A 27,362-nucleotide genomic window follows, 5' to 3' on the forward strand; every position below is an offset into this window, starting at 1 on the left:
CTTAGTTTGGTCCTAATACTCTGTCGTACTTTTTCCTCTGTATTTGTCTGTTTTTTTTCTTTTTAATTATGTTCTTCTGTTTCCTTTCCTTCATCTTTGTTGTATTTTTATCATTCTGGATTGAACCCGACATCATTTCTCTTTCACATGCGGCTGCAACAATTCATAAAAAATGTGGTTAACTTTAATATTCTTTATTTGAACAGATCAGTATAAAACATGAGGGATGGGGAGATAGAAGAGAAGAGGACGAACGTGACGACGTCAGCTGACGACTCTCTTGGCTCTGGTTCTCTGGGAGATTCCGGGCGTTGCCGTGGCGACCGGCCGGACGCTTTTAGGCTCTACGAGTTTCCGTGGAACCTTCTGGTCTTTCAGAGCGACCTTGGGACTCTTCAGAGCGACCTTGGGACTCTTTAGAGCGACCTTGGGACTCTTCAGAGCGACCTTGGAACTCTTCTTGGGACTCGTCTTCACGCCGTTGAGCTCTGCGGGAGAAAAAACATTTACCCGTGAAGATTCACAACCACTGACTGTGTTTCCAGCATCAATAACCCTTTTAAAACCGGAATATTAGCAATAACCCGGTTTTGCACGGCCATGTAAACACTAGAGGTGGGTGCAATTCATCGATGTGTCGATGCATCGCGATGCGTCACGTGACGATTTAGAATTAATTTTAATTAAGTAATCCTATCCAGATTCCAGACTGAATAAGCTGCTGAATCATTTCATTTTCAAGAATGCACATTTCTTATTGTTCACTGTAAATATGGCAGATATGTTTACACTAAGTACATATCTGGTTTACTTGAATTAATGAACTCATTAAATCCAGGGATTGACCGTTTTCAGTGTTTCCACCAATAGAGGGCGCTCTCATGCAAGTGCAGCTTTCCCTGGTCAAAGTTAAGGAAGTCAAAGAGACAATGTTTACATAGTCAGAAAATAAAAAATACATGTCAAATGTTCAAAAAACCTTGTTATTTATTAATGAGTGTTGTTAGAGGAACTGAGTTCATTGATTGGCTATTTATTTACAGATGTAGCCACAGATGAAGACACAATCAATCTTGTATGGAAAAAAGCATTAAAAATCACAATAATCCAAGAATCGTGGCACCAATAATCGAATCGACAATCGTTATAATCGAAGAATCGAATCGACAATCGTTATAATCGTAATAATATAAGACGCTGTATAAATGAAGTTGTTGTTGCAGCTGAACCCACCTGTTGCCTTGGAAACCTTCTGTTTCTTGACGGGACTCCCGTCTTCCTCGGCACCTTTAGCTGCTGCTTTCTTCCTCTTGGTGGTTTTCTGGAGGGAAAATAAACTAATATTACTAACAGCTTTAGGGCTGGGGATCCATTCAAATGTCAGGAATTGATTCGATTCCTCCGTCCACCTCCAGTCAAACACTGGACTGATGGGAAACAGCTATGAAGTTAATTGGCGAGCCAGCCAGGAGACTAGGGGGTTAATTGTGCCGTTAGAACTTCCTGTTTCATTCTAACTGGGGATTAGTTCATCAGGGGCATTAGTACGTTTTATGTTTATTTGTTTTATGAAAAGCACTTTGCGTTGCATTTTTTGTATGAAAGGTGCTTTACAAATAAAGTTTGATTTGATTTGAGTTATAACTGAAAATTGTAATGTTTTCACACCTTTAAACATATTTAAAAGGCAAAAACATGGCCCCAGTTCTTCAAAACATTCCTTTTTTGGGCATAAACAAAAAAATACCAAAAGTTGTAAAATAAAAAAAATCGATCTTTAGACATATGAATGGATTTTTAGGAATATGAGAATTGATTTAGAATCAGAAAATTGATTTTTTCAACCCAGGCGTACTAACAACCCGTTCCTCTGGTTTTCCTGAGTCAGGTGACGGGTCAGAGGTCACGGGGTCTCACCTTGGCGGGAGGCGGCTCCGTTGCCGCGGCGACGGCGGGGGGGAAGTCCAGCTTGCCGTCGTCGGTGGCCCGGATGTTCTTCAGCCCCGTCTGCAGGACGGAGCGCAGCTTCTCGTACGGAGGTTTGTCCTGGTACTCCAGAGACCAGACCAGCTCCAGGAAGCTCCGGATCTCCCCTGGAACCAGAACCAGGACACGGTGGACCCGTTAGAACCAGGACCCGTTAGAACCAGGACCCGTTAGAACCAGAGACCAGACCAGCTCCAGGAAGCTCCGGATCTCCCCTGGAACAGGACAGGTCTTTACCCAGCAGCCCCTCTGTTCTGGTCCAGACCCCCCCCAGCAGCAGTGGTGCCTTGGTGTTCCTCAGGGCTCCATTGTGGGGCCTCTACTCTTTTCCCTACATGCCCCCCCAGGGATCCATTCTTGAATGTAAAACACCGGATCCTGCAGTGTGGGAGTGAGAGGGGCAGGGTAACGGCCCGGTCAGGGTAACGGCCCCTTTTGGGCGGGGGAGAGGTTTGTCCGTCAAGACTCCTCTCCCTGGCCCTGCCCCTTCTAAACCTTTCCCCGACCCTGAACCAACCTGGGACTTGATGATTGGGCCGGAGCTTCGGGAGCTGCTGCTTCCACCTGCCTGCGGTCCCCACCCCCGGTCATCCAGTTGGATAAACCTGAACCAGATCTCACCTGGGGGGTCCTGGGAGGGGAAGCACTGCTTCAGGAACTGAACCAGGTCTTACCTGGGGGGTCCTGCGAGGGGAAGCACTGCTTCAGGAACTCGGGGATGTTTTCTCTACTCCTGGGGAGAAAGAGGAGACGAGTCCAGGTCAGTTCTTGCTGAGATAACGCTGAGAAGTTCTGGTACCAGAGGGGGGTCTGCTGGTCTGTACTGGTCTCTAGTGGTCTCTACTGGTCTCTACTGGTCTCTACTGGTCTCTACTGGTCTCTACTGGTCTCTGCTAGTCTCTACTGGTCTCTGCTAGTCTGTACTGGTCTCTACTGGTCTCTACTGGTCTCTACTGGTCTCTACTGGTCTCTACTGGTCTCTAGTGGTCTCTAGTGGTCTCTAGTGGTCTCTACTGGTCTCTACTGGTCTCTACTGGTCTCTACTGGTCTCTACTGGTCTCTAGTGGTCTCTAGTGGTCTCTAGTGGTCTCTAGTGGTCTCTACTGGTCTCTACTGGTCTCTACTGGTCTATAGTGGTCTCTACTGGTCTCTACTGGTCTCTACTGGTCTCTACTGGTCTCTACTGGTCTCTACTGGTCTCTAGTGGTCTCTAGTGGTCTCTACTGGTCTCTACTGGTCTCTACTGGTCTCTACTGGTCTCTACTGGTCTCTAGTGGTCTCTAGTGGTCTCTAGTGGTCTCTACTGGTCTCTAGTGGTCTCTACTGGTCTCTAGTGGTCTCTACTGGTCTCTAGTGGTCTCTAGTGGTCTCTAGTGGTCTCTACTGGTCTCTACTGGTCTCTACTGGTCTCTACTGGTCTCTAGTGGTCTCTAGTGGTCTCTAGTGGTCTCTAGTGGTCTCTACTGGTCTCTAGTGGTCTCTAGTGGTCTCTACTGGTCTCTACTGGTCTGGTCTCTACTGGTCTCTACTGGTCTCTACTGGTCTCTAGTGGTCTCTACTGGTCTCTACTGGTCTCTAGTGGTCTCTAGTGGTCTCTAGTGGTCTCTACTGGTCTCTACTGGTCTCTACTGGTCTCTACTGGTCTCTACTGGTCTCTACTGGTCTCTAGTGGTCTCTAGTGGTCTCTACTGGTCTCTACTGGTCTCTACTGGTCTCTACTGGTCTCTACTGGTCTCTACTGGTCTCTACTGGTCTCTACTGGTCTCTACTGGTCTCTACTGGTCTCTACTGGTCTCTACTGGTCTCTACTGGTCTCTACTGGTCTCTACTGGTCTCTACTGGTCTCTACTGGTCTCTACTGGTCTCTAGTGGTCTCTAGTGGTCTCTACTGGTCTCTACTGGTCTCTACTGGTCTCTACTGGTCTCTAGTGGTCTCTACTGGTCTCTACTGGTCTCTAGTGGTCTCTAGTGGTCTCTACTGGTCTCTACTGGTCTCTACTGGTCTCTACTGGTCTCTACTGGTCTCTACTGGTCTCTAGTGGTCTCTAGTGGTCTCTACTGGTCTCTACTGGTCTCTACTGGTCTCTACTGGTCTCTACTGGTCTCTACTGGTCTCTAGTGGTCTCTAGTGGTCTCTACTGGTCTCTACTGGTCTCTAGTGGTCTCTACTGGTCTCTACTGGTCTCTACTGGTCTCTACTGGTCTGGTCTCTACTGGTCTCTACTGGTCTCTACTGGTCTCTAGTGGTCTCTACTGGTCTCTACTGGTCTCTAGTGGTCTCTAGTGGTCTCTAGTGGTCTCTACTGGTCTCTACTGGTCTCTACTGGTCTCTACTGGTCTCTACTGGTCTCTACTGGTCTCTAGTGGTCTCTAGTGGTCTCTACTGGTCTCTACTGGTCTCTACTGGTCTCTACTGGTCTCTACTGGTCTCTACTGGTCTCTACTGGTCTCTACTGGTCTCTACTGGTCTCTACTGGTCTCTACTGGTCTCTACTGGTCTCTAGTGGTCTCTACTGGTCTCTACTGGTCTCTACTGGTCTCTACTGGTCTCTAGTGGTCTCTAGTGGTCTCTAATAGTCTCTACTGGTCTCTAGTGGTCTCTACTGGTCTCTACTGGTCTCTACTGGTCTCTAGTGGTCTCTAGTGGTCTCTACTGGTCTCTAGTGGTCTCTAGTGGTCTCTAGTGGTCTCTACTGGTCTCTAGTGGTCTCTACTGGTCTCTACTGGTCTCTAGTGGTCTCTAGTGGTCTCTAGTGGTCTCTAGTGGTCTCTAGTGGTCTCTAGTGGTCTCTACTGGTCTCTACTGGTCTCTACTGGTCTATAGTGGTCTCTAATAGTCTCTACTGGTCTCTAGTGGTCTCTACTGGTCTCTAGTGGTCTCTACTGGTCTCTACTGGTCTCTAGTGGTCTCTAGTGGTCTCTAGTGGTCTCTAGTGGTCTCTAGTGGTCTCTAGTGGTCTCTACTGGTCTCTAGTGGTCTCTAGTGGTCTCTACTGGTCTCTACTGGTCTCTAATAGTCTCTACTGGTCTCTACTGGTCTCTAGTGGTCTCTAGTGGTCTCTAGTGGTCTCTAGTGGTCTCTAGTGGTCTCTAGTGGTCTCTAGTGGTCTCTAGTGGTCTCTAATAGTCTCTACTGGTCTCTACTGGTCTCTACTGGTCTCTACTGGTCTCTAGTGGTCTCTAGTGGTCTCTAGTGGTCTCTAGTGGTCTCTAGTGGTCTCTACTGGTCTCTACTGGTCTCTACTGGTCTCTACTGGTCTCTACTGGTCTCTACTGGTCTCTACTGGTCTCTACTGGTCTCTACTGGTCTCTAGTGGTCTCTAGTGGTCTCTACTGGTCTCTACTGGTCTCTAGTGGTCTCTAGTGGTCTCTAGTGGTCTCTAGTGGTCTCTACTGGTCTCTACTGGTCTCTACTGGTCTCTACTGGTCTCTACTGGTCTCTACTGGTCTCTACTGGTCTCTACTGGTCTCTACTGGTCTCTACTGGTCTCTACTGGTCTCTACTGGTCTCTACTGGTCTCTAGTGGTCTCTACTGGTCTCTACTGGTCTCTAGTGGTCTCTACTGGTCTCTACTGGTCTCTACTGGTCTCTACTGGTCTCTACTGGTCTCTAGTGGTCTCTAGTGGTCTCTACTGGTCTCTACTGGTCTCTACTGGTCTCTAGTGGTCTCTACTGGTCTCTACTGGTCTCTACTGGTCTATAGTGGTCTCTAGTGGTCTCTAGTGGTCTCTACTGGTCTCTACTGGTCTCTACTGGTCTCTACTGGTCTCTACTGGTCTCTACTGGTCTCTACTGGTCTCTACTGGTCTCTACTGGTCTCTACTGGTCTCTACTGGTCTCTAGTGGTCTCTAGTGGTCTCTAGTGGTCTCTAGTGGTCTCTACTGGTCTCTACTGGTCTCTAGTGGTCTCTAGTGGTCTCTAGTGGTCTCTAGTGGTCTCTAGTGGTCTCTAGTGGTCTCTAGTGGTCTCTAGTGGTCTCTACTGGTCTCTAGTGGTCTCTACTGGTCTCTACTGGTCTCTACTGGTCTCTAGTGGTCTCTAGTGGTCTCTACTGGTCTCTACTGGTCTCTACTGGTCTCTACTGGTCTCTACTGGTCTCTACTGGTCTCTAGTGGTCTCTAGTGGTCTCTAGTGGTCTCTAGTGGTCTCTACTGGTCTCTACTGGTCTCTAGTGGTCTCTAGTGGTCTCTAGTGGTCTCTAGTGGTCTCTACTGGTCTCTAGTGGTCTCTAGTGGTCTCTAGTGGTCTCTAGTGGTCTCTAGTGGTCTCTAGTGGTCTCTAGTGGTCTCTAGTGGTCTCTAGTGGTCTCTACTGGTCTCTAGTGGTCTCTACTGGTCTCTACTGGTCTCTACTGGTCTCTAGTGGTCTCTAGTGGTCTCTAGTGGTCTCTACTGGTCTCTAGTGGTCTCTACTGGTCTCTACTGGTCTCTAGTGGTCTCTAGTGGTCTCTAGTGGTCTCTACTGGTCTCTAGTGGTCTCTAGTGGTCTCTAGTGGTCTCTAGTGGTCTCTAGTGGTCTCTAGTGGTCTCTAGTGGTCTCTACTGGTCTCTAGTGGTCTCTACTGGTCTCTACTGGTCTCTACTGGTCTCTAGTGGTCTCTAGTGGTCTCTACTGGTCTCTACTGGTCTCTACTGGTCTCTAGTGGTCTCTAGTGGTCTCTAGTGGTCTCTACTGGTCTCTACTGGTCTCTAGTGGTCTCTAGTGGTCTCTACTGGTCTCTAGTGGTCTCTACTGGTCTCTACTGGTCTCTACTGGTCTCTAGTGGTCTCTAGTGGTCTCTACTGGTCTCTACTGGTCTCTACTGGTCTCTAGTGGTCTCTAGTGGTCTCTAGTGGTCTCTACTGGTCTCTACTGGTCTCTAGTGGTCTCTACTGGTCTCTAGTGGTCTCTAGTGGTCTCTACTGGTCTCTACTGGTCTCTAGTGGTCTCTAGTGGTCTCTAGTGGTCTCTAGTGGTCTCTACTGGTCTCTACTGGTCTCTAGTGGTCTCTACTGGTCTCTACTGGTCTCTACTGGTCTCTAGTGGTCTCTAGTGGTCTCTACTGGTCTCTAGTGGTCTCTAGTGGTCTCTAGTGGTCTCTAGTGGTCTCTACTGGTCTCTACTGGTCTCTAGTGGTCTCTAGTGGTCTCTAGTGGTCTCTAGTGGTCTCTACTGGTCTCTACTGGTCTCTACTGGTCTCTAGTGGTCTCTACTGGTCTCTAGTGGTCTCTACTGGTCTCTAGTGGTCTCTACTGGTCTCTACTGGTCTCTAGTGGTCTCTAGTGGTCTCTAGTGGTCTCTAGTGGTCTCTACTGGTCTCTAGTGGTCTCTAGTGGTCTCTAGTGGTCTCTACTGGTCTCTAGTGGTCTCTAATGGTCTCTAGTGGTCTCTAGTGGTCTCTAGTGGTCTCTAGTGGTCTCTAGTGGTCTCTACTGGTCTCTACTGGTCTCTAGTGGTCTCTACTGGTCTCTACTGGTCTCTACTGGTCTCTAGTGGTCTCTACTGGTCTCTAGTGGTCTCTACTGGTCTCTAGTGGTCTCTACTGGTCTCTACTGGTCTCTAGTGGTCTCTACTGGTCTCTAGTGGTCTCTAGTGGTCTCTACTGGTCTCTACTGGTCTCTAGTGGTCTCTAGTGGTCTCTAGTGGTCTCTAGTGGTCTCTAGTGGTCTCTAGTGGTCTCTAGTGGTCTCTAGTGGTCTCTAGTGGTCTCTACTGGTCTCTAGTGGTCTCTACTGGTCTCTAGTGGTCTCTACTGGTCTCTAGTGGTCTCTACTGGTCTCTAGTGGTCTCTAGTGGTCTCTAGTGGTCTCTACTGGTCTCTAGTGGTCTCTACTGGTCTCTAGTGGTCTCTAGTGGTCTCTAGTGGTCTCTAGTGGTCTCTACTGGTCTCTAGTGGTCTCTAGTGGTCTCTAGTGGTCTCTAGTGGTCTCTACTGGTCTCTACTGGTCTCTAGTGGTCTCTAGTGGTCTCTACTGGTCTCTAGTGGTCTCTACTGGTCTCTAGTGGTCTCTACTGGTCTCTACTGGTCTCTAGTGGTCTCTAGTGGTCTCTAGTGGTCTCTACTGGTCTCTAGTGGTCTCTACTGGTCTCTAGTGGTCTCTAGTGGTCTCTACTGGTCTCTAGTGGTCTCTACTGGTCTCTAGTGGTCTCTACTGGTCTCTACTGGTCTCTACTGGTCTCTAGTGGTCTCTAGTGGTCTCTACTGGTCTCTAGTGGTCTCTAGTGGTCTCTACTGGTCTCTACTGGTCTCTAGTGGTCTCTACTGGTCTCTACTGGTCCGGTCTCTACTGGTCTCTACTGGTCTCTACTGGTCTCTACTGGTCTCTACTGGTCTCTACTGGTCTCTACTGGTCTCTACTGGTCTCTACTGGTCTCTAGTGGTCTCTACTGGTCTCTACTGGTCTCTACTGGTCTCTACTGGTCTCTAGTGGTCTCTACTGGTCTCTACTGGTCTCTACTGGTCTCTACTGGTCTCTACTGGTCTCTACTGGTCTCTACTGGTCTCTACTGGTCTCTAGTGGTCTCTACTGGTCTCTACTGGTCTCTACTGGTCTCTACTGGTCTCTACTGGTCTCTACTGGTCTCTACTGGTCTCTACTGGTCTCTACTGGTCTCTACTGGTCTCTAGTGGTCTCTAGTGGTCTCTAGTGGTCTCTAGTGGTCTCTAGTGGTCTCTAGTGGTCTCTAGTGGTCTCTAGTGGTCTCTACTGGTCTCTTAATAGTCTCTAGTGGTCTCTACTGGTCTCTACTGGTCTCTACTGGTCTCTAGTGGTCTCTAGTGGTCTCTAGTGGTCTCTACTGGTCTCTAGTGGTCTCTACTGGTCTCTAGTGGTCTCTAGTGGTCTCTAGTGGTCTCTACTGGTCTCTAGTGGTCTCTACTGGTCTCTACTGGTCTCTAGTGGTCTCTAGTGGTCTCTAGTGGTCTATAGTGGTCTCTACTGGTCTCTAGTGGTCTCTACTGGTCTCTACTGGTCTCTACTGGTCTCTACTGGTCTCTAGTGGTCTCTAGTGGTCTCTACTGGTCTCTAGTGGTCTCTACTGGTCTCTAGTGGTCTCTAGTGGTCTCTAGTGGTCTCTACTGGTCTCTAGTGGTCTCTACTGGTCTCTACTGGTCTCTACTGGTCTCTAGTGGTCTCTACTGGTCTATAGTGGTCTCTACTGGTCTCTAGTGGTCTCTACTGGTCTCTAGTGGTCTCTAGTGGTCTCTACTGGTCTCTAGTGGTCTCTAGTGGTCTCTACTGGTCTCTACTGGTCTCTAGTGGTCTCTACTGGTCTCTACTGGTCTCTACTGGTCTCTACTGGTCTCTACTGGTCTCTACTGGTCTCTAGTGGTCTCTAGTGGTCTCTACTGGTCTCTAGTGGTCTCTAGTGGTCTCTAGTGGTCTCTAGTGGTCTCTAGTGGTCTCTAGTGGTCTCTACTGGTCTCTAGTGGTCTCTACTGGTCTCTAGTGGTCTCTAGTGGTCTCTAGTGGTCTCTAGTGGTCTCTAGTGGTCTCTACTGGTCTCTACTGGTCTCTACTGGTCTCTACTGGTCTCTAGTGGTCTCTACTGGTCTCTACTGGTCTCTACTGGTCTCTACTGGTCTCTACTGGTCTCTTAATAGTCTCTAGTGGTCTCTACTGGTCTCTACTGGTCTCTAGTGGTCTCTAGTGGTCTCTAGTGGTCTCTAGTGGTCTCTACTGGTCTCTACTGGTCTCTACTGGTCTCTACTGGTCTCTACTGGTCTCTACTGGTCTCTAGTGGTCTCTACTGGTCTCTAGTGGTCTCTAGTGGTCTCTACTGGTCTCTAGTGGTCTCTAGTGGTCTCTAGTGGTCTCTACTGGTCTCTAGTGGTCTCTAGTGGTCTCTACTGGTCTCTAGTGGTCTCTACTGGTCTCTACTGGTCTCTACTGGTCTCTACTGGTCTCTACTGGTCTCTACTGGTCTCTAGTGGTCTCTACTGGTCTCTAGTGGTCTCTACTGGTCTCTACTGGTCTCTACTGGTCTCTAGTGGTCTCTACTGGTCTCTAGTGGTCTCTACTGGTCTCTAGTGGTCTCTACTGGTCTCTACTGGTCTCTACTGGTCTCTACTGGTCTCTACTGGTCTCTACTGGTCTCTACTGGTCTCTACTGGTCTCTACTGGTCTCTAGTGGTCTCTAGTGGTCTCTAGTGGTCCAGTCTCTGCTGGTCTCTAATGGTCTCTACTGGTCCGGTCTCTACTGGTCCGGTCTCCACTGGTCTCACCTGGTCTTGGCGTCCCTGACGTAGACCGGGTCCTGCAGCCGGTCCTCCCAGGGCAGTCGTCCACACAACCATTGGAGGAGACAGTAGGAGAGGATCTCCAGGTCACTGCGTCTGGAGCAGGCTGGAACCACAACCAGAACCATCATCAGAACCAGAACCACCAGAACCAGAACCATCAAGATCTCCAGGTCACTGCGTCTGGAGCAGGCTGGAACCAGAACCAGAACCATCAGAACCATCAGAACCACGAGGAACCAACAGAACCATCATCAGAACCAACAGAACCATCAGAACCAATTGTCATGAACCAGATCGGGGTTTTTCCCTCACACATTAGTTAGGAGCCTCCGCCTAACTTCGTTCCACCAGCTCTCAAAACTCTGTCGTCATGAAAGCTGTTATTTCCTGGCAGCGTTGGACTGGATGGATGTTATTTTAAACTGCAGTTGCAGCATTACGCCAGTGTGAGGCGCTGTATCAACGACTGCACCAGCAGAAGAAGAAGACGAAATCAAGAAATATTTTCTAGAGGAATTGGAGAAAGACCATCAAACGTGGTTTCCATTGGTCTCATTGGTCTCATTGGGTCATCGGGTCATTGGGTCATTGGTCTCATTGGGTCATTGGTCTCATTGGGTCATTGGTCTCATTGGGTCATTGGTCTCATTGGGTCATTGGTCTCATTGGGTCATTGGTCTCATTGGGTCATTGGTCTCATTGGGTCATTGGTCTCATTGGGTCATTGGTCTCATTGGGTCATTGGTCTCATTGGGTCATCGGTCTCATTGGGTCATTGGGTCATTGGGTCATTGGTCTCATTGGTCTCATTGGGTCATTGGTCTCATTGGGTCATTGGGTCATTGGTCTCATTGGGTCATTGGTCTCATTGGGTCATTGGTCTCATTGGGTCATTAGTCTCATTGGGTCATTGGGTCATTGGTCTCATTGGGTCATTGGGTCATTGGTCTCATTGGGTCATTGGTCTCATTGGGTCATTGGTCTCATTGGTCTCATTGGGTCATTGGTCTCATTGGTCTCATTGGGTCATTGGTTCATTGGTCTCATTGGGTCATTGGTCTCATTGGGTCATTGGTCTCATTGGTCTCATTGGTCTCATTGGTCTCATTGGTCTCATTGGGTCATTGGTCTCATTGGTCTCATTGGGTCATTGGTCTCATTGGGTCATTGGTCTCATTGGGTCATTGGTCTCATTGGGTCATTGGTCTCATTGGGTCATTGGTCTCATTGGGTCATTGGTCTCATTGGGTCATTGGTTCATTGGTCTCATTGGGTCATTGGTTCATTGGTCTCATTGGGTCATTGGTCTCATTGGGTCATTGGTTCATTGGTCTCATTGGGTCATTGGGTCATTGGGTCATTGGTCTCATTGGTTCATTGGTCTCATTGGTTCATTGGGTCATTGGTTCATTGGGTCATTGGTTCATTGGTCTCATTGGGTCATTGGTCTCATTGGGTCATTGGTCTCATTGGGTCATTGGTCTCATTGGGTCATTGGTCTCATTGGGTCATTGGTCTCATTGGGTCATTGGTCTCATTGGGTCATTGGGTCATTGGTCTCATTGGTTCATTGGGTCATTGGGTCATTGGTCTCATTGGGTCATTGGTCTCATTGGGTCATTGGGTCATTGGTTCATTGGTCTCATTGGGTCATTGGTCTCATTGGGTCATTGGTCTCATTGGGTCATTGGTCTCATTGGGTCATTGGGTCATTGGTTCATTGGTCTCATTGGGTCATTGGGTCATTGGTCTCATTGGGTCATTGGGGTCATTGGGTCATTGGGGTCATTGGGTCATTGGTCTCATTGGGTCATTGGGGTCATTGGGTCATTGGGGTCATTGGGTCATTGGTCTCATTGGGTCATTGGTCTCATTGGGTCATTGGTCTCATTGGGTCATTGGGTCATTGGTCTCATTGGGTCATTGGGGTCATTGGGTCATTGGGGTCATTGGGGTCATTGGGTCATTGGTCTCATTGGGTCATTGGGGTCATTGGGTCATTGGGGTCATTGGGTCATTGGGTCATTGGGTCATTGGGTCATTGGGGTCATTGGGTCATTGGTCTCATTGGGTCATTGGTCTCATTGGGTCATTGGTTCATTGGTCTCATTGGGTCATTGGTCTCATTGGGTCATTGGTTCATTGGTCTCATTGGGTCATTGGGTCATTGGTCTCATTGGGTCATTGGTCTCATTGGGTCATTGGGTCATTGGTTCATTGGTCTCATTGGGTCATTGGTCTCATTGGGTCATTGGTCTCATTGGGTCATTGGGTCATTGGTTCATTGGGTCATTGGGTCATTGGGTCATTGGTCTCATTGGGTCATTGGGGTCATTGGGTCATTGGGGTCATTGGGTCATTGGTCTCATTGGGTCATTGGGGTCATTGGGTCATTGGGGTCATTGGGTCATTGGTCTCATTGGGTCATTGGTCTCATTGGGTCATTGGTCTCATTGGGTCATTGGGGTCATTGGGTCATTGGTCTCATTGGGTCATTGGTCTCATTGGGTCATTGGTCTCATTGGGTCATTGGGTCATTGGTCTCATTGGGTCATTGGGGTCATTGGGTCATTGGGGTCATTGGGTCATTGGTCTCATTGGGTCATTGGGGTCATTGGGTCATTGGGGTCATTGGGTCATTGGTCTCATTGGGTCATTGGGGTCATTGGGTCATTGGGGTCATTGGGTCATTGGGTCATTGGGTCATTGGGGTCATTGGGTCATTGGTCTCATTGGGTCATTGGTCTCATTGGGTCATTGGTTCATTGGTCTCATTGGGTCATTGGTCTCATTGGGTCATTGGTCTCATTGGGTCATTGGTCTCATTGGGTCATTGGGGTCATTGGGTCATTGGGGTCATTGGGGTCATTGGGTCATTGGTCTCATTGGGTCATTGGGGTCATTGGGTCATTGGTCTCATTGGGTCATCGGTCTCATGTAACCGTGGCCGTTGAGCCTTTTGTCTTGACGGTGAAATCAGAAGTTATAGCCGTTTTTAGCCGACGCTTACGAACGTCTAGCTGCTTGGCTGAGCCAGCTGTCAATCACTCACCGACTCCTGTGTGACGACGGCCAGCCATTGGCCGAGCCAGCTGTAGGGTGTAACGATACACTAATCTCACGATACGGTACGATACACGATATTGAGGTCACGATAACGATACGATATTATAGCAGTATTTTTTTAACAACCTTGAATGAGGAACATATGACTGGAAAAAATGTCTTTTATTTGAAAGACACAAAATACAAAACAATACTGTGCGTTTGCCCTATTGTTCCAGTTTGTAATGCTTTATAACTGTTTAAGTTTTAAAGAGAAAGACAGGCCAAACATTTTCCACAAACTGAACTAAAAGTAAATGTCAGGTTTGCATTATGCATCTTCAGTTTCATACAAGTACAAATATTTAGACACAAACTGAATAGTTTCTCTCATGTATGATTTGACTTTTTTATTTTCCAGAAATTTAACAATAAAATTAAATAAATAAATAAAAGTAAATAAATACATACAATTTTACATCATAACAAAGATTGATTCATGCTCACCTTATAAGTGTAAGAGGAGATTTATTTTTGTTAAGAAGGTTATTTCATTATTTTATAAATATATTCTGATGTAAATCAGGGACTATAATGACACTAGTCAGTTTATCTGTAGTGATTAGTCTGTTTTAGATTGGGCGGAGTGATACGCCACAGTACGGCACTAGGTGCTGTGTTGATGTTCTAAAATCCTACACTGTTGAGGGACATTAAAGTACTCTCGAATTCTGAAGAAGTTTTCCCCGACCCAAAAAAGGTTTAATTTAATAAGGTAAGGCTTAACTCTACACCAGACGTAAAAGTTCAGAGCTCAAAACTCTAAGAGTCCCGTGATCCATCGGTCTCATTGGGTCATCGGGTCATTGGGTCATTGGGTCATTGGTCTCATTGGGTCATTGGTCTCATTGGGTCATTGGTCTCATTGGGTCATTGGTCTCATTGGGTCATTGGTCTCATTGGGTCATTGGTCTCATTGGGTCATTGGGTCATTGGTCTCATTGGTCTCATTGGGTCATTGGTCTCATTGGGTCATTGGTTCATTGGTCTCATTGGGTCATTGGTCTCATTGGTCTCATTGGGTCATTGGTTCATTGGTCTCATTGGGTCATTGGTCTCATTGGGTCATTGGTCTCATTGGTCTCATTGGGTCATTGGTCTCATTGGTCTCATTGGGTCATTGGTTCATTGGTCTCATTGGGTCATTGGTCTCATTGGGTCATTGGTCTCATTGGTCTCATTGGTCTCATTGGGTCATTGGTCTCATTGGTCTCATTGGGTCATTGGTCTCATTGGGTCATTGGTCTCATTGGGTCATTGGTCTCATTGGGTCATTGGGTCATTGGGTCATTGGTCTCATTGGGTCATTGGTCTCATTGGGTCATTGGTTCATTGGTCTCATTGGGTCATTGGGTCATTGGTCTCATTGGGTCATTGGTCTCATTGGGTCATTGGTCTCATTGGTCTCATTGGGTCATTGGGTCATTGGTCTCATTGGGTCATTGGTCTCATTGGGTCATTGGTCTCATTGGGTCATTGGTCTCATTGGTCTCATTGGGTCATTGGTTCATTGGTCTCATTGGGTCATTGGTCTCATTGGGTCATTGGGTCATTGGTCTCATTGGGTCATTGGTCTCATTGGTCTCATTGGGTCATTGGTCTCATTGGGTCATTGGTCTCATTGGTTCATTGGGTCATTGGTTCATTGGGTCATTGGTTCATTGGTCTCATTGGGTCATTGGTCTCATTGGGTCATTGGTCTCATTGGGTCATTGGGTCATTGGTTCATTGGTCTCATTGGGTCATTGGTCTCATTGGGTCATTGGGTCATTGGTCTCATTGGGTCATTGGTCTCATTGGGTCATTGGGTCATTGGTCTCATTGGGTCATTGGTCTCATTGGGTCATTGGGTCATTGGTTCATTGGTCTCATTGGGTCATTGGTCTCATTGGGTCATTGGTCTCATTGGGTCATTGGTCTCATTGGGTCATTGGTCTCATTGGGTCATTGGGTCATTGGTCTCATTGGGTCATTGGTCTCATTGGGTCATTGGTCTCATTGGGTCATTGGGTCATTGGTCTCATTGGGTCATTGGGGTCATTGGGTCATTGGGTCATTGGTCTCATTGGGTCATTGGTCTCATTGGGTCATTGGGTCATTGGTTCATTGGTCTCATTGGGTCATTGGTCTCATTGGGTCATTGGTCTCATTGGGTCATTGGTCTCATTGGGTCATTGGTTCATTGGTCTCATTGGGTCATTGGTCTCATTGGGTCATTGGTCTCATTGGGTCATTGGTCTCATTGGGTCATTGGGGTCATTGGGGTCATTGGGTCATTGGTCTCATTGGGTCATTGGGGTCATTGGGGTCATTGGGTCATTGGTCTCATTGGGGTCATTGGGTCATTGGTCTCATTGGGTCATTGGTCTCATTGGGTCATCGGTCTCATTGGGTCATTGGGGTCATTGGGTCATTGGTCTCATTGGGTCATCGGTCTCATGTAACCGTGGCCGTTGAGCCTTTTGTCTTGACGGTGAAATCAGAAGTTATAGCCGTTTTTAGCCGACGCTTACGAACGTCTAGCTGCTTGGCTGAGCCAGCTGTCAATCACTCACCGACTCCTGTGTGACGACGGCCAGCCATTGGCCGAGCCAGCTGTAGGGTGTAACGATACACTAATCTCACGATACGGTACGATACACGATATTGAGGTCACGATAACGATACGATATTATAGCAGTATTTTTTTAACAACCTTGAATGAGGAACATATGACTGGAAAAAATGTCTTTTATTTGAAAGACACAAAATACAAAACAATACTGTGCGTTTGCCCTATTGTTCCAGTTTGTAATGCTTTATAACTGTTTAAGTTTTAAAGAGAAAGCCAGGCCAACCATTTTCCACAAACTGAACTAAAAGTAAATGTCAGGTTTGCATTATGATCTTCAGTTTCATACAAGTACAAATATTTAGCCACAAACTGAATAGTTTCTCTCATGTATGATTTGACTTTTTTATTTTCCAGAAATTTAACAACTAAAATTAAATAAATAAATAAAAGTAAATAAATACATACAATTTTACATCATAAAACAGATTGATTCATGCTCACCTTATAAGTGTAAGAGGAGATTTATTTTTGTTAAGAAGGTTATTTCATTATTTTATAAATCTATTCTTTATATTGTGATGTAAATCAGGGACTATAATGACACTAGTCAGTTTATCTGTAGTGATTAGTCTGTTTTAGATTGGGCGGAGTGATACGCCACAGTACGGCACTAGGTGCTGTGTTGATGTTCTAAAATCCTACACTGTTGAGGGACAGTAAAGTACTCTCGAATTCTGAAGAAGTTTTCCCCGACCCAAAAAAGGTTTAATTTAATAAGGTAAGGCTTAACTCTACACCAGACGTAAAAGTTCAGAGCTCAAAACTCTAAGAGTCCCGTGATCGGGACCAAAACGGGACTAGTTTCTTCTGAGCGGAGGAAGATTTTGGTCCGCGGGTCGAGGGGCGGTCGTTACTAGTCAACACAATAGATTAATATTAATAACCCAATATCAGATACAGTTTGTCACCTCCACGACACGTATCGTGACGTTTTTGTATCGTGAAATTTCGTGGCACCATATATTGTTACAGCCCCAGCTGTCAATCACTCACCGACTCCGGTGTGGGCGTCGATGCTGGTGAACTCGATGGTTCCGTCGTGGCAGCGTTTGGGATCCTCCCTGTACGGTTTGTGGACGCCGTCGGGGGCGTAGCGGTACGCCAGGCCGTAGTCCAGCAGGTAGACCTGAAACACAGACCGGGAACTGAGACCTGGACCTGGACCTGGACCTGGACCTGAGCCAGGCCGTAGTCCAGCAGGTAAACCTGCAACACACACCCACAATGTGGAAAGAGCCGTATTCAGACCCTCCAGAAGTTCCCGCATAATCAAGCAAATGGCGCTTGATTGTTTGGGGTAGGGCTGAACGATTAATTGCATTTGCGATAATATCGCAATGTGATAAAACGAGATTTTCTAACCACAAAGGCTGCGATTTGACAAGATCACGTGATCTGGTCACGTTGCCGGCAGGGAAAACAAGTCGACAGTGCGGCGTGTCTGCGTGTAACCTACTGTATCTACCATGGCCTCAGTGTTAGGGCTCGACCAGGCGGGGCTTTATAAATATATGGGCTTTATAAATGTATTAAATATATGAGCGCGGAGTCGGCGGTGCGCGGCGCCGAGCACGAGCGCGCTCCGGCGGACAGTGAAGCCAGATTTATGGTTCTGCGTTACACCAACTCAGAGCCTACGCCGTAGGGTACGCGGCGACGCGTGCGCCGTACAGACGTGTGTCGACGTGTTAAAGAGGTAAAGCCACAGATTTGTTTTCTTTATTGTTGTAATCTGTGCTTTAAATAAATCTGACATTGTTTATTATAAAACAGACTGATTTATTGCTTGTGTAGTTGAAAAATAGATGAGAACAGGACCTTGAAAAAATAATGGCATATTAAATCGCAATCGCAATATTGAGGAAAAAAAAATCGCAATTAGATTATTTTCAAAAATTGTTCAGTCCTAGTTTGGGGCTCGCTTGATTTCACAATCCCTGCGTATTTTCCGCATTAAGTTGGGATGAGAGTGAAATGGAGCTAGGACGCGCAACGTCACCGGCTTGCGCCTCATTCACAGTCGGGTAAATAAAACAACACGTGGCGTCTTGCTGCAAGGAACGAGGTGAGTGGAAGCTGCTCAGACTGAACGGGTGTGTGCGCGCGAGCGCGCTGCATTTGCGAGTGACTTTTGAGACTCCCCTGACGTGACTCGATCCACAGATAAGTTGTTAACACGGAAAGATCTGCAACCAAACAGACGTCTTCCTTAGTTTCAGCCCATCGTACGAGCGAACCCCACGTGGGGGACGATTTACGTATTTGTGGATCGAGTCACGTCAGGGGAGTCTCAAAACTCACTCGCAAAAGCGCAGCTCACAGACAAATGAATCTCGTCCTGTGCATTTGTGGATCGGCGTGTGCATTTGTGAATCGTGTCCTTTGCATTTGTGGATCGTGTCGTGTGCATTTGTGAATCATAATGACCTGGTCCGGTCTCGGTACTGGTCCCGGTACTGGTACTGGTTCTGGTTCTGGTTCTGGTACTGACCTGGTCCGGGTCCCGGTAGCTCAGCAGCAGGTTGGAGGCCTTGATGTCGGCGTGGACGTACTCGTTCTGGTGGATGAACTCCAGGACGTCCAGCTGGAACAGAGACACACAGAGACAACATACAGGTTAGAGTCAAGAAAAGAGAGAAAACTCCAGGACGTCCAGCTGAGACACAGAGACACAATACAGCTTAGAGACCAGATCCAGGTTTACATCAAGAGAAAACTCCAGTCCCCCAGACTCTGGATCCAGACCTGAGTCCCCCCCCCAGGAACCAGCAGATCCAGACCCTAGTGGTCTGTAGAGGACCTGCAGGTCTGGGTCTGGACCTGAGTCCCCCCCCATTCCAGGTCCAGGACCGGTGAACCCACCAGACGGAGTCCGAGCTGCAGCACCAGTTTTCTGGGGAACTTCCTCCCACTTTCCTCAAACTTCTTCTGCAGATCTGTGCCCAGTCTGTCGATCACGATGAAGCGGTACCTGCAGGAGAAAAGATCAGGAAAAGATCAGGTAAATATCACGATGAAGCGGTACCTGCAGAAATAAAGAGAAATAAAAGATCAGGTAAAGATCAGGTAAATATCACGATGAAGCGATACCTGCAGAAATAAAGAGAAATAAAAGATCAGGTAAATATCACGATGAAGCGATACCTGCAGAAATAAAGAGAAATAAAAGATCAAGCAAATAACACGACGAAGCGGTACCTGCAGGAGAAAAGATCAGGAAAAGATCAGGTAAAGATCAGGTAAATAAAGATCAGGTAAATATCACGATGAAGCGGTACCTGCAGGAGAAAAGATCAGGTAAAGATCAGGTAAATAAAGATCAGGTAAATATCACGATGAAGCGGTACCTGCAGAATTAAAGAGAAATAAAAGATCAGGTAAATATCACGATGAAGCGACACCTGCAGAAATAAAGAGAAATAAAAGATCAGGTAAATAAAGATCAGGTAAATATCACGATGAAGCGACACCTGCAGAAATAAAGAGAAATAAAAGATCAGGTAAATATCACGATGAAGCGGTACCTGTAGAAATAAAGAGAAATAAAAGATCAGGTACATATCACGATGAAGCCGTACCTGCAGGAATAAAGAGAAATAAAAGATCAGGTAAATATCACGATGAAGCGGTACCTGCAGGAGAAAAGATCAGGTAAATATAACGATGAAGCTGTACCTGTCACCGATACCTGCTGGAGAAAAGATCAGGTAAATATCACGATACCTGCAGGAGAAAAAGATCAGGTAAATATCACCGATACCTGCAGGAGAAAAGATCAGGTAAATATCACGATACCTGCAGGAGAAAAAGATCAGGTAAATATCACAATGAAGCGATACCTGCAGGAATAAAGAGAAATAAAAGATCAGGTAAATATCACAATGAAGCGATACCTGCGGGAATAAAGAGAAATAAAAGATCAGGTAAATATCACAATGAAGCGATACCTGCAGGAATAAAGAGAAATAAAAGATCAGGTAAATATCATGATGAAGCGATACCTGCAGGAGAAAAGATCAGATATTTTCTGCTGATTTCTGCTAATTGGAGTGGGGAGGATTCCTAGTCTACAGACAAACGCATAAGTCGTCGACAGCTGCTCTGGCTCTTTCAGAGCTGCCGGACGTGGCTGAAGGATCAAGCAAGGCGATCAACACTCAGACTTTAACGCTGGGAGAGCAAAACCACAAGCTGGATGCGATTCTTGAACAGAATCGCAGGCTGGCGGCGTCTTTGAGCTCATTGGCAAGATGGATAACACCTTGGAGAAGTTGGAAGCTCGGCTTGGCGGGAATTGATCACAAATTCGTCTGTTTGGAGTCGCCATTGATGAACCAGAGACTGAAGGCAGACGGAAAATTACTGAGGCTGCCTGTTTCTTTTCTTTCAATACAATTGTTGATTCTATCATCTGGCCTTGACAGGGCAGCTTGGCCGGCTGCTCCAAACACAATCTCCCTGGTGGAATGTAAACAAGTGACTCTGCCCCCACTAACCCTCCCCTCCCAGGAACATCTGTGGACCTGGATCAGAACTGACCGAGCCGTCTGATAACATCAAGGACATTGGCTGAGGAGCAGCTCTGAGAGAAGTTCATGGAGTTCTACTTTATTCTAGTATTAGGTAGTATAGTTGTACTTTAATCTAGTATTAGGTAGTATAGTTGTACTTTAACCTAGTATTAGGTAGTATAGTTGTACTTTAACCTAGTATTAGGTAGTATAGTTTTACTTTAACCTAGTATTAGGTAGTAAACTTGTACTTTAATCTAGTATTAGGTAGTAAAGTTGTACTTTAATTAGACCCTCCAGGAATCTGCAAAGAAAAAGTTTAAATTCCGCGGAGAGGAATTCTTGATTCCGCAGCTTGAAAGTTAATATTCCGCGGGCATTAAAAAATATATATTTTTAATGTAAAAATTAGGTAAATTTTTACCAAAACACTCTAAAACTGTAAAACAGTGTGTAACATACTATTACTGGTTATAAAATAATGAACATCAACATTTTCTTTGTCCCACTTTGGCATATTTATTTGCAACGAAAAGAGAAGGCCATTTGCAGTAAAAATAAAAATATAAAATGCTGACACTGTGAAATGCAGTATAGTACTGTTCCCTGAACACTGGGAAAACCAGTGTTCAGGGAACAGTACTATTTGTCCTCGGAAGTGGGGATTTCCCAGTTCCCAGTCGGAATTTTCAACTGGAATGCCCCTTGAAGTGGGATTTCCTACTGGGAAAGTGGGAGAAGCTTCACCACCCCCGAGTTACCATTCCAAGATGGCTGCCATTCCCAGTTCCCAGTTCCGACTTCCGAGGTGAATGGAACGCGGCATTTGACTTACTGGGCACCGGACGGAGAAATCGCTCCATAACTGAAGGTTTTCTTTATGCTGTATGTAGTAATGTCTCCCCATATCTACAGTATGTAGTTAATAGTTTAAACTTTACTTTATGTCTCCGTGGAAGCCAAGGACCGATGCTGGTGACTGTTTGTTTCCTTATCCGGCTAGTGTTACTACCTATGTGCGACATCTAGCGGCCGGGATGAAAATTACATGTAAAAAAAGTGATTTTTCTGCACCAGACATTGAAATCCACGGAAGGTCTGTAAATCCACGGACAGCCGTGAAATCCGCGGAAATTTCCGCGATCGCGGAATCGCGGATTCATGGAGGGTCTAGTTAATCTAGTATTAGGTAGTAAAGTTGTACTTTAACCTAGTATTAGGTAGTATAGTTGTACTTTAACCTAGTATTAGGTAGTATAGTTGTACTTTAACCTAGTATTAGGTAGTATAGTTGTACTTTAACCTAGTATTAGGTAGTATAGTTGTACTTTAACCTAGTATTATGTAGTATAGTTAGTAACCACTCACTTGTTTCCTCCGGTCTCGTGCAGCGTTAGGTAGTATAGTAGTACTTTAATCTAGTATTAGGTAGTATAGTTGTACTTTAACCTAGTATTAAGTAGTATAGTTAGTAACCACTCACTTGTTTCCTCCGGTCTCGTGCAGCGTTAGGTAGTATAGTAGTACTTTAATCTAGTATTAGGTAGTATAGTTGTACTTTAACCTAGTATTAAGTAGTATAGTTAGTAACCACTCACTTGTTTCCTCCGGTCTCGTGTAGCGTTAGGTAGTATAGTAGTACTTTAATCTAGTATTAGGTAGTAAAGTTGTACTTTAATCTAGCATTAGGTAGTATAGTAGTACTTTAATCTAGTATAAGTAAAGACTCACTTGTTTCCTCCGGTCTCGTGCAGGCCGAACCCCCAGAACCGAGGAACTCCCAGGTGTTTCAGCTTGTGAGTTTTCATCCACGTCTTAACTGCAGGAGAGAAGATCAGGAAATAACAAGATCCGGAAATAACAAGATCAGGGAATAACGAGATCAGGGCATAACAAGATCAGGAAATAACAAGATCAGGGAATAACAAGATCAGGGAATAACAAGATCAGGGAATAACAAGATCAGGAAATAACAAGATCAGGCAATAACAAGATCAGGCAATAACAAGATCAGGCAATAACAAGATCAGGCAATAACAAGATCAGGCAATAACAAGATCAGGCAATAACAAGATCAGGCAATAACAAGATCAGGCAATAACAAGATCAGGCAATAACAAGATCAGGCAATAACAAGATCAGGCAATAACAAGATCAGGCAATAACAAGATCAGGCAATAACAAGATCAGGCAATAACAAGATCAGGCAATAACAAGATCAGGCAATAACAAGATCAGGGAATAACAAGATCAGGCAATAACAAGATCAGGCAATAACAAGATCAGGCAATAACAAGATCAGGAAATAACAAGATCAGGAAATAACAAGATCAGGCAATAACTGAGATGGAATGTTGACATCAGTCTGTGTTTTCTGGGCGGGTCAGGAAGGGGGTGTGGCCAGTAAGGGGCGTGGTCAGTAAGGGGCGTGGCCAGCGTGCTGGGGCGTCATCGGCTGCAGGGACTAATATTTACCAAGACCCAGATCCTGAAGGAATAAAAATCTGGTTCCTGCAAATATTAAGCTAATCGTCTGCTAATATTCACCTAATCGTCAGGGCAGCCTGACGTCTGGATTGTTGTTGTAGATCAGCAGTCGAAACCAAAGATCCATATTGGACCAAACAGACAAAGAACTAATCTGTCTGTAGCCGCAAAACATGAAAAGTCTTGTATCAGAATTAGAATGAAGAAACACATGCTGCATGTTTCTATATTAGTTATTAATTATTAGTTATTATTAGTTTCTATATTAGTTAGAACTGGGGGAGATTTATTTATTCATTATGCACTTCCAGAAAAACTTAGAAATGTCGAGAAAAAAGTCAAAGAAAAAAGATGCGTGAGGGGGCGGGGCTTCAGGTCAGGTGACTCACTCAGCTCCGGCTCGCCGGCTCTCATGTAGAAATGCTGCTCACAGAATAACGGCCCGTTATCACTCGGTTCCTGAGGAGAAAACACAATCAGACCAGAAGAACCAGAACCAGACCACGTTTCCACGTAGCCGGGTATTTACAAAAACAGATATTTCCCTCTACGTTTATAAAAACCCCATCATTTCCAGGAACCTGCATAAATATCTGTTAAGGTGCTATGAGCAGCCAAACCTACAGGGGGCAGTGTAACGAGAAGATAAAGTCTTACTTCTCAACATTTTGATTTTTTTCTTGACATTTTTCTCCGAATTTTGACTTTGACCTTTTTTCTCAAAATTTTGAGAAAAAGTCAAAATTTTTAGACTTTTTTTCCTCAAAAGTTTGACTTTTTTCTCAAATTTTCGACTTTTTTTTTCTTCAAAATTTCGACTTTTCTCAAGATTTCGACTTTGTTCTCAAATTTTCGACTTTTTTCTCAAAACTTCGCCTTTTTTTACTCAAAATTTCGACTTTTCTCTAAAAATTTCAACTTTTTTCTCAAGATTTCGACTTTTCTCTCAAAATTTTGATTCTTTTCTCGACATTTCATGTCGAGACTTTTTTCTCTGAATTTTGACTTTTTTCTCGACTTTTTTTCTCATAATTTGGACTTTTTTCTCAAATTTTCGACTTTTTTCTGGCCTTTTTTTTTTCTCAAAATTTCGACTTTTCTCAAGATTTCGACTTTTTTCCTCAAAATTTCGACTTTGTTCTCAAATTTTCAACTTTTTTCTCAAAATTTCGCCTTTTTTTACTCAAAATTTCGACTTTTCTCTAAAACGTCAACTTTTTTCTCAAGATTTCGACTTTTCTCTCAAAATTTTTTATTTTTTTCTCGACATTTCATATTTTTTCTCAAAATTTCTCAAAAACGGATATTTCCCCATGTACGTTTATAAAAATCCCATCATTTCCAGGAACCTGCATAAATATCTGTTAAGGTGCTATGAGCAGCCAAACCTACAGGGGGCAGTGTAACCAGAAGATAAAGTCATGCTAGCCAATCAGAATCCTGGAAAAAAACATCAACAAATGACACAAGTAACTTCCAGTTACTTCCAAGATGAACCAGAGTCTTTGGTTTGGAGTGACAGAGAAGTGGAGTTACTTTTAAGTGTGACGTTAGAATATAAAACAGGTCAAATATAAGAAAATATTGACGGTTACAAACTAATTGTAACCACAGGTGTCACTCATGACGCTGGTGACGTTTCTGTCTCATAATGTGACGTTCTGAAGAATAAATGTCCGTTTCTCTCCGTTTACAAGCAAACGTGAAGACGGAGGTTTGAAAAATCTACACTTTGGACGGAGTTTTCAGGAATGATGGTTTTTGGAGACTTTGAGCTTCGTTTTCGTGTAAACGAACGAACAAAACGCAGGAAAACACCAATGTTTCTGACATGTGGAAACGGGGCCTCAAGGACTTTTTACTGGGAAGACTCATGAGATTCAAATATCAGAGGGAGTTTGTGGGAGTTTGTGATTCTTACCACTTTGACGACAAACGGAGCGTCAGAACCGACGGGTCGGTCAGAGTTACGATCCGCTGGAGAGGAAACAGAGAAATTAATCACATAAATACCGTTATTTATCCATAAATACTAGAGATGCACCGAATGTTCGGTAACCGAAATTGTTCGGCTGAAAATAGCAAAAAAAACACTTTGGATGTTCGGGGAAAAAAACGAACAATTAATAACGGCGTGCTTAGATGACGCAAAAGAAGTGGATTAAACAAAATAAAGAAAAAGCAAATCAATCCCTTCCCACATTAATACTTAATACTACTTGATTTTCTTTATTTTGTTTTATCCACTTCTTTTTCAATGCACTTTAATGCATTTTTTTGTTTTAAGGCCTATGTTACAATTCTTCAGCAGTCAGTTCAGCCTAATATAAGCTCAAAGATGGCCAAAAATGTATTTTGCTAATGTATTTATTTTAAGTTACTGTGCCTTGTTGGTATAATATCTGCTGAAATATTTAAGAAATGCTGGGAAATTAAAAAATGTTCAGTTGTTCATGTTCAAAAAATATTTCTACCTTGTAATTTTGTAAAATATTTTTTTTCTTTGAAAGGCCATGCCTAAAACACATTTATTTAATTCATGCAATGGTGAAAAAATGGAGAAACTGCAAAGAACCATTATTCGGTATGTTATTCAGTATTCGGCCAAGTGTTTATTATTATTTTCGGCCATTTCATTTTGGTGCATCACTAATAAATACACCAGAGCATCATCTGCAGAGGAAATGAGTTTCAGTTTATTCGGAGCTTCAATTTCCCCTGAGATCAGTTTGTGTTTGAGAAGGAGGAACCAGATCCAGATCCAGAACCAGATCCAAACCAGAACCAGGATCAGTTGATCCAGGTGTTTCCTACCCAGGTACATCAGGTGTTTCTTAAAGGTGTTTCTTACCCAGGTACATCAGGTGTTTCTTAAAGGTGTTTCTTACCCAGGTACATCAGGTGTTTCTTAAAGGTGTTTCTTACCCAGGTACATCAGGTGTTTCTTAAAGGTGTTTCTTACCCAGGTACATCAGGTGTTTCTTAAAGGTGTTTCTTACCCAGGTACAGCAGGCCGAACCCCCCCCGGCCCACCGGGGGTCCGAGTTTCCAGGATTTCTTCCCGACGTCCGTCAGAACTTCTCCAGGAGGAAATTCCTCCGCCAGCTTCCTCTTGGCCGGAGCCCGAGCTCGGACGGCCGCCTTGGCTTTGGGCGGCATCAGAAATCTCTGAAATTATAATTATCAGCCCCAAAACAAAAAGAGAAACATGAATTAAAAACCTGGGTGGATTAACTCCTTGGATTAAATCCGAGGTCACGAGTCTCGGTGTTTTCACAGACTCATATAAACCCATATAAACAAGGTGAGCAAAACTTCAGGAACATAGTAAAAGTAAGAGCTTTTATAAATCAAAATGATGCTGAGAAGCTAATTCAGGCCTTCATATCTAGACGACTGTAAAGTAGGGATGGGCGGTATGGACTAAAAAATGTATCACCATTATTTCTGACATTTATCCCGATAACGATAAAAATGACGATAAAAAAAATACCAATTCAACTCCAACTTTGTATAAATCTATCACCACATTCAGTCTTTGGAGCCAAATCACTGCTCTAAAAGATACTAAATACTACTAAACTACACCAATTAAATGAGTTACACCTGTACTGCAAAACTGTAATGATTCAAATGAAACAAGTTTGAAATGTCAGAACAGATTCAACATTTATTCAAACTGCATGGCTTAAACAGTGGGATAACAGCAAACAGCAAAAGTACCTTGTCCTTCAAGTTTTCTTAGCTTATAAAATCACAAAGTAGAAAAAAATACAACCTGATAAATAAAGAAACAGGACAAATAAATAAAAGTTAACTGAAAATAAAATCCTATCAGTGATGACCTTCTAATATAAATAAAATGTGCAAATTAACCTGTGGTTGGAACATGCCACAAATTGATACTATTGCAATTTTTTTTCCTAATAGTCAAACGTTATATCAAAATGTAACAACCATTTCCTTCTGTTTTTGCAGACTCTGCACATAATAGATGATGTTTGCTCCTTGTCTCTTTTTAAATCCAAACCAGTTCCAGATAACGGAGCGGGAGCCTCGTTTAACAACGAGCTCCTCGCTCTCAGATCCGCCTTCAAACATGTTTCTTACACAAAAACCTCATTAACAGGAATTTATCCTTTTTACCGCGAGATGACAAATTCTTACCGTGGGAAATTTTTTTGACGGTTTATCGTGAACGGTAAAATATCACCCATTCCTACTGTAAAGCACTTTTCACAGAAGAAAAACCACAGGGAGACTCAGCTCATCCAAAACTCTGCAGCTCGACTGTTAAAAACCAAAGAGAGAGACATTAGTCCAGTCTTAGCTACGCTGCACCGGCTCCCTGGAACATTTACAACTGACTTTAATCACCAGGGGCCTCATTTGTAAAGCTTTCTGCCACAAAACAGGGCTTGAAAGATGAGACGCAC

The 27,362-nt window shown here is 44.7% G+C and overlaps 1 protein-coding gene across 2 annotated transcripts; it reads right to left on the reverse strand.

Annotated features, from left to right (window-relative positions):
- Positions 1–26,109, reverse strand: vrk1 (VRK serine/threonine kinase 1). 2 transcript variants are annotated; one of them, XM_061743253.1, is made up of 13 exons: positions 25,926–26,109; positions 24,848–24,903; positions 23,316–23,385; positions 22,171–22,258; positions 18,791–18,899; positions 18,420–18,512; positions 16,922–17,054; positions 10,192–10,312; positions 2,661–2,719; positions 1,918–2,093; positions 1,234–1,321; positions 427–488; positions 1–384 (listed from the first exon to the last, which is right to left on the reverse strand). In XM_061743253.1, exons 1-13 carry the CDS (start codon positions 26,083–26,085, stop codon positions 265–267), a joined length of 1,335 nt encoding a protein of 444 aa, XP_061599237.1. In that variant the 5' UTR covers positions 26,086–26,109; the 3' UTR covers positions 1–264. The 2 variants fall into 2 exon arrangements, with proteins under 2 accessions (XP_061599237.1, XP_061599236.1); XM_061743252.1 differs by having other exon boundaries at positions 1–488.
- Positions 26,110–27,362: the final 1,253 nt, after the last annotated feature.

This window comes from Cololabis saira, chromosome 16 (genome assembly GCF_033807715.1).
Source record: "Cololabis saira isolate AMF1-May2022 chromosome 16, fColSai1.1, whole genome shotgun sequence".
Lineage (NCBI taxonomy): Eukaryota > Metazoa > Chordata > Actinopteri > Beloniformes > Belonidae > Cololabis > Cololabis saira.

What these genes read in the sequence shown, in the direction of transcription:
- vrk1 (XM_061743252.1), bottom strand. Translation starts at nt 26,085, where the DNA reads ATGCCGCCCAAAGCCAAGGCGGCCGTCCGAGCTCGGGCTCCGGCCAAG. An exon ending in GTTCGGCCTGCTGTACCTGG is followed by an intron (nt 24,904 to 25,925) that starts GTAAGAAACACC and finishes TTTCCTCTCCAG; the next exon opens with CGGATCGTAACTCTGACCGA. An exon ending in AGCCGGCGAGCCGGAGCTGA is followed by an intron (nt 22,259 to 23,315) that starts GTGAGTCACCTG and finishes TCTCTCCTGCAG; the next exon opens with TTAAGACGTGGATGAAAACT.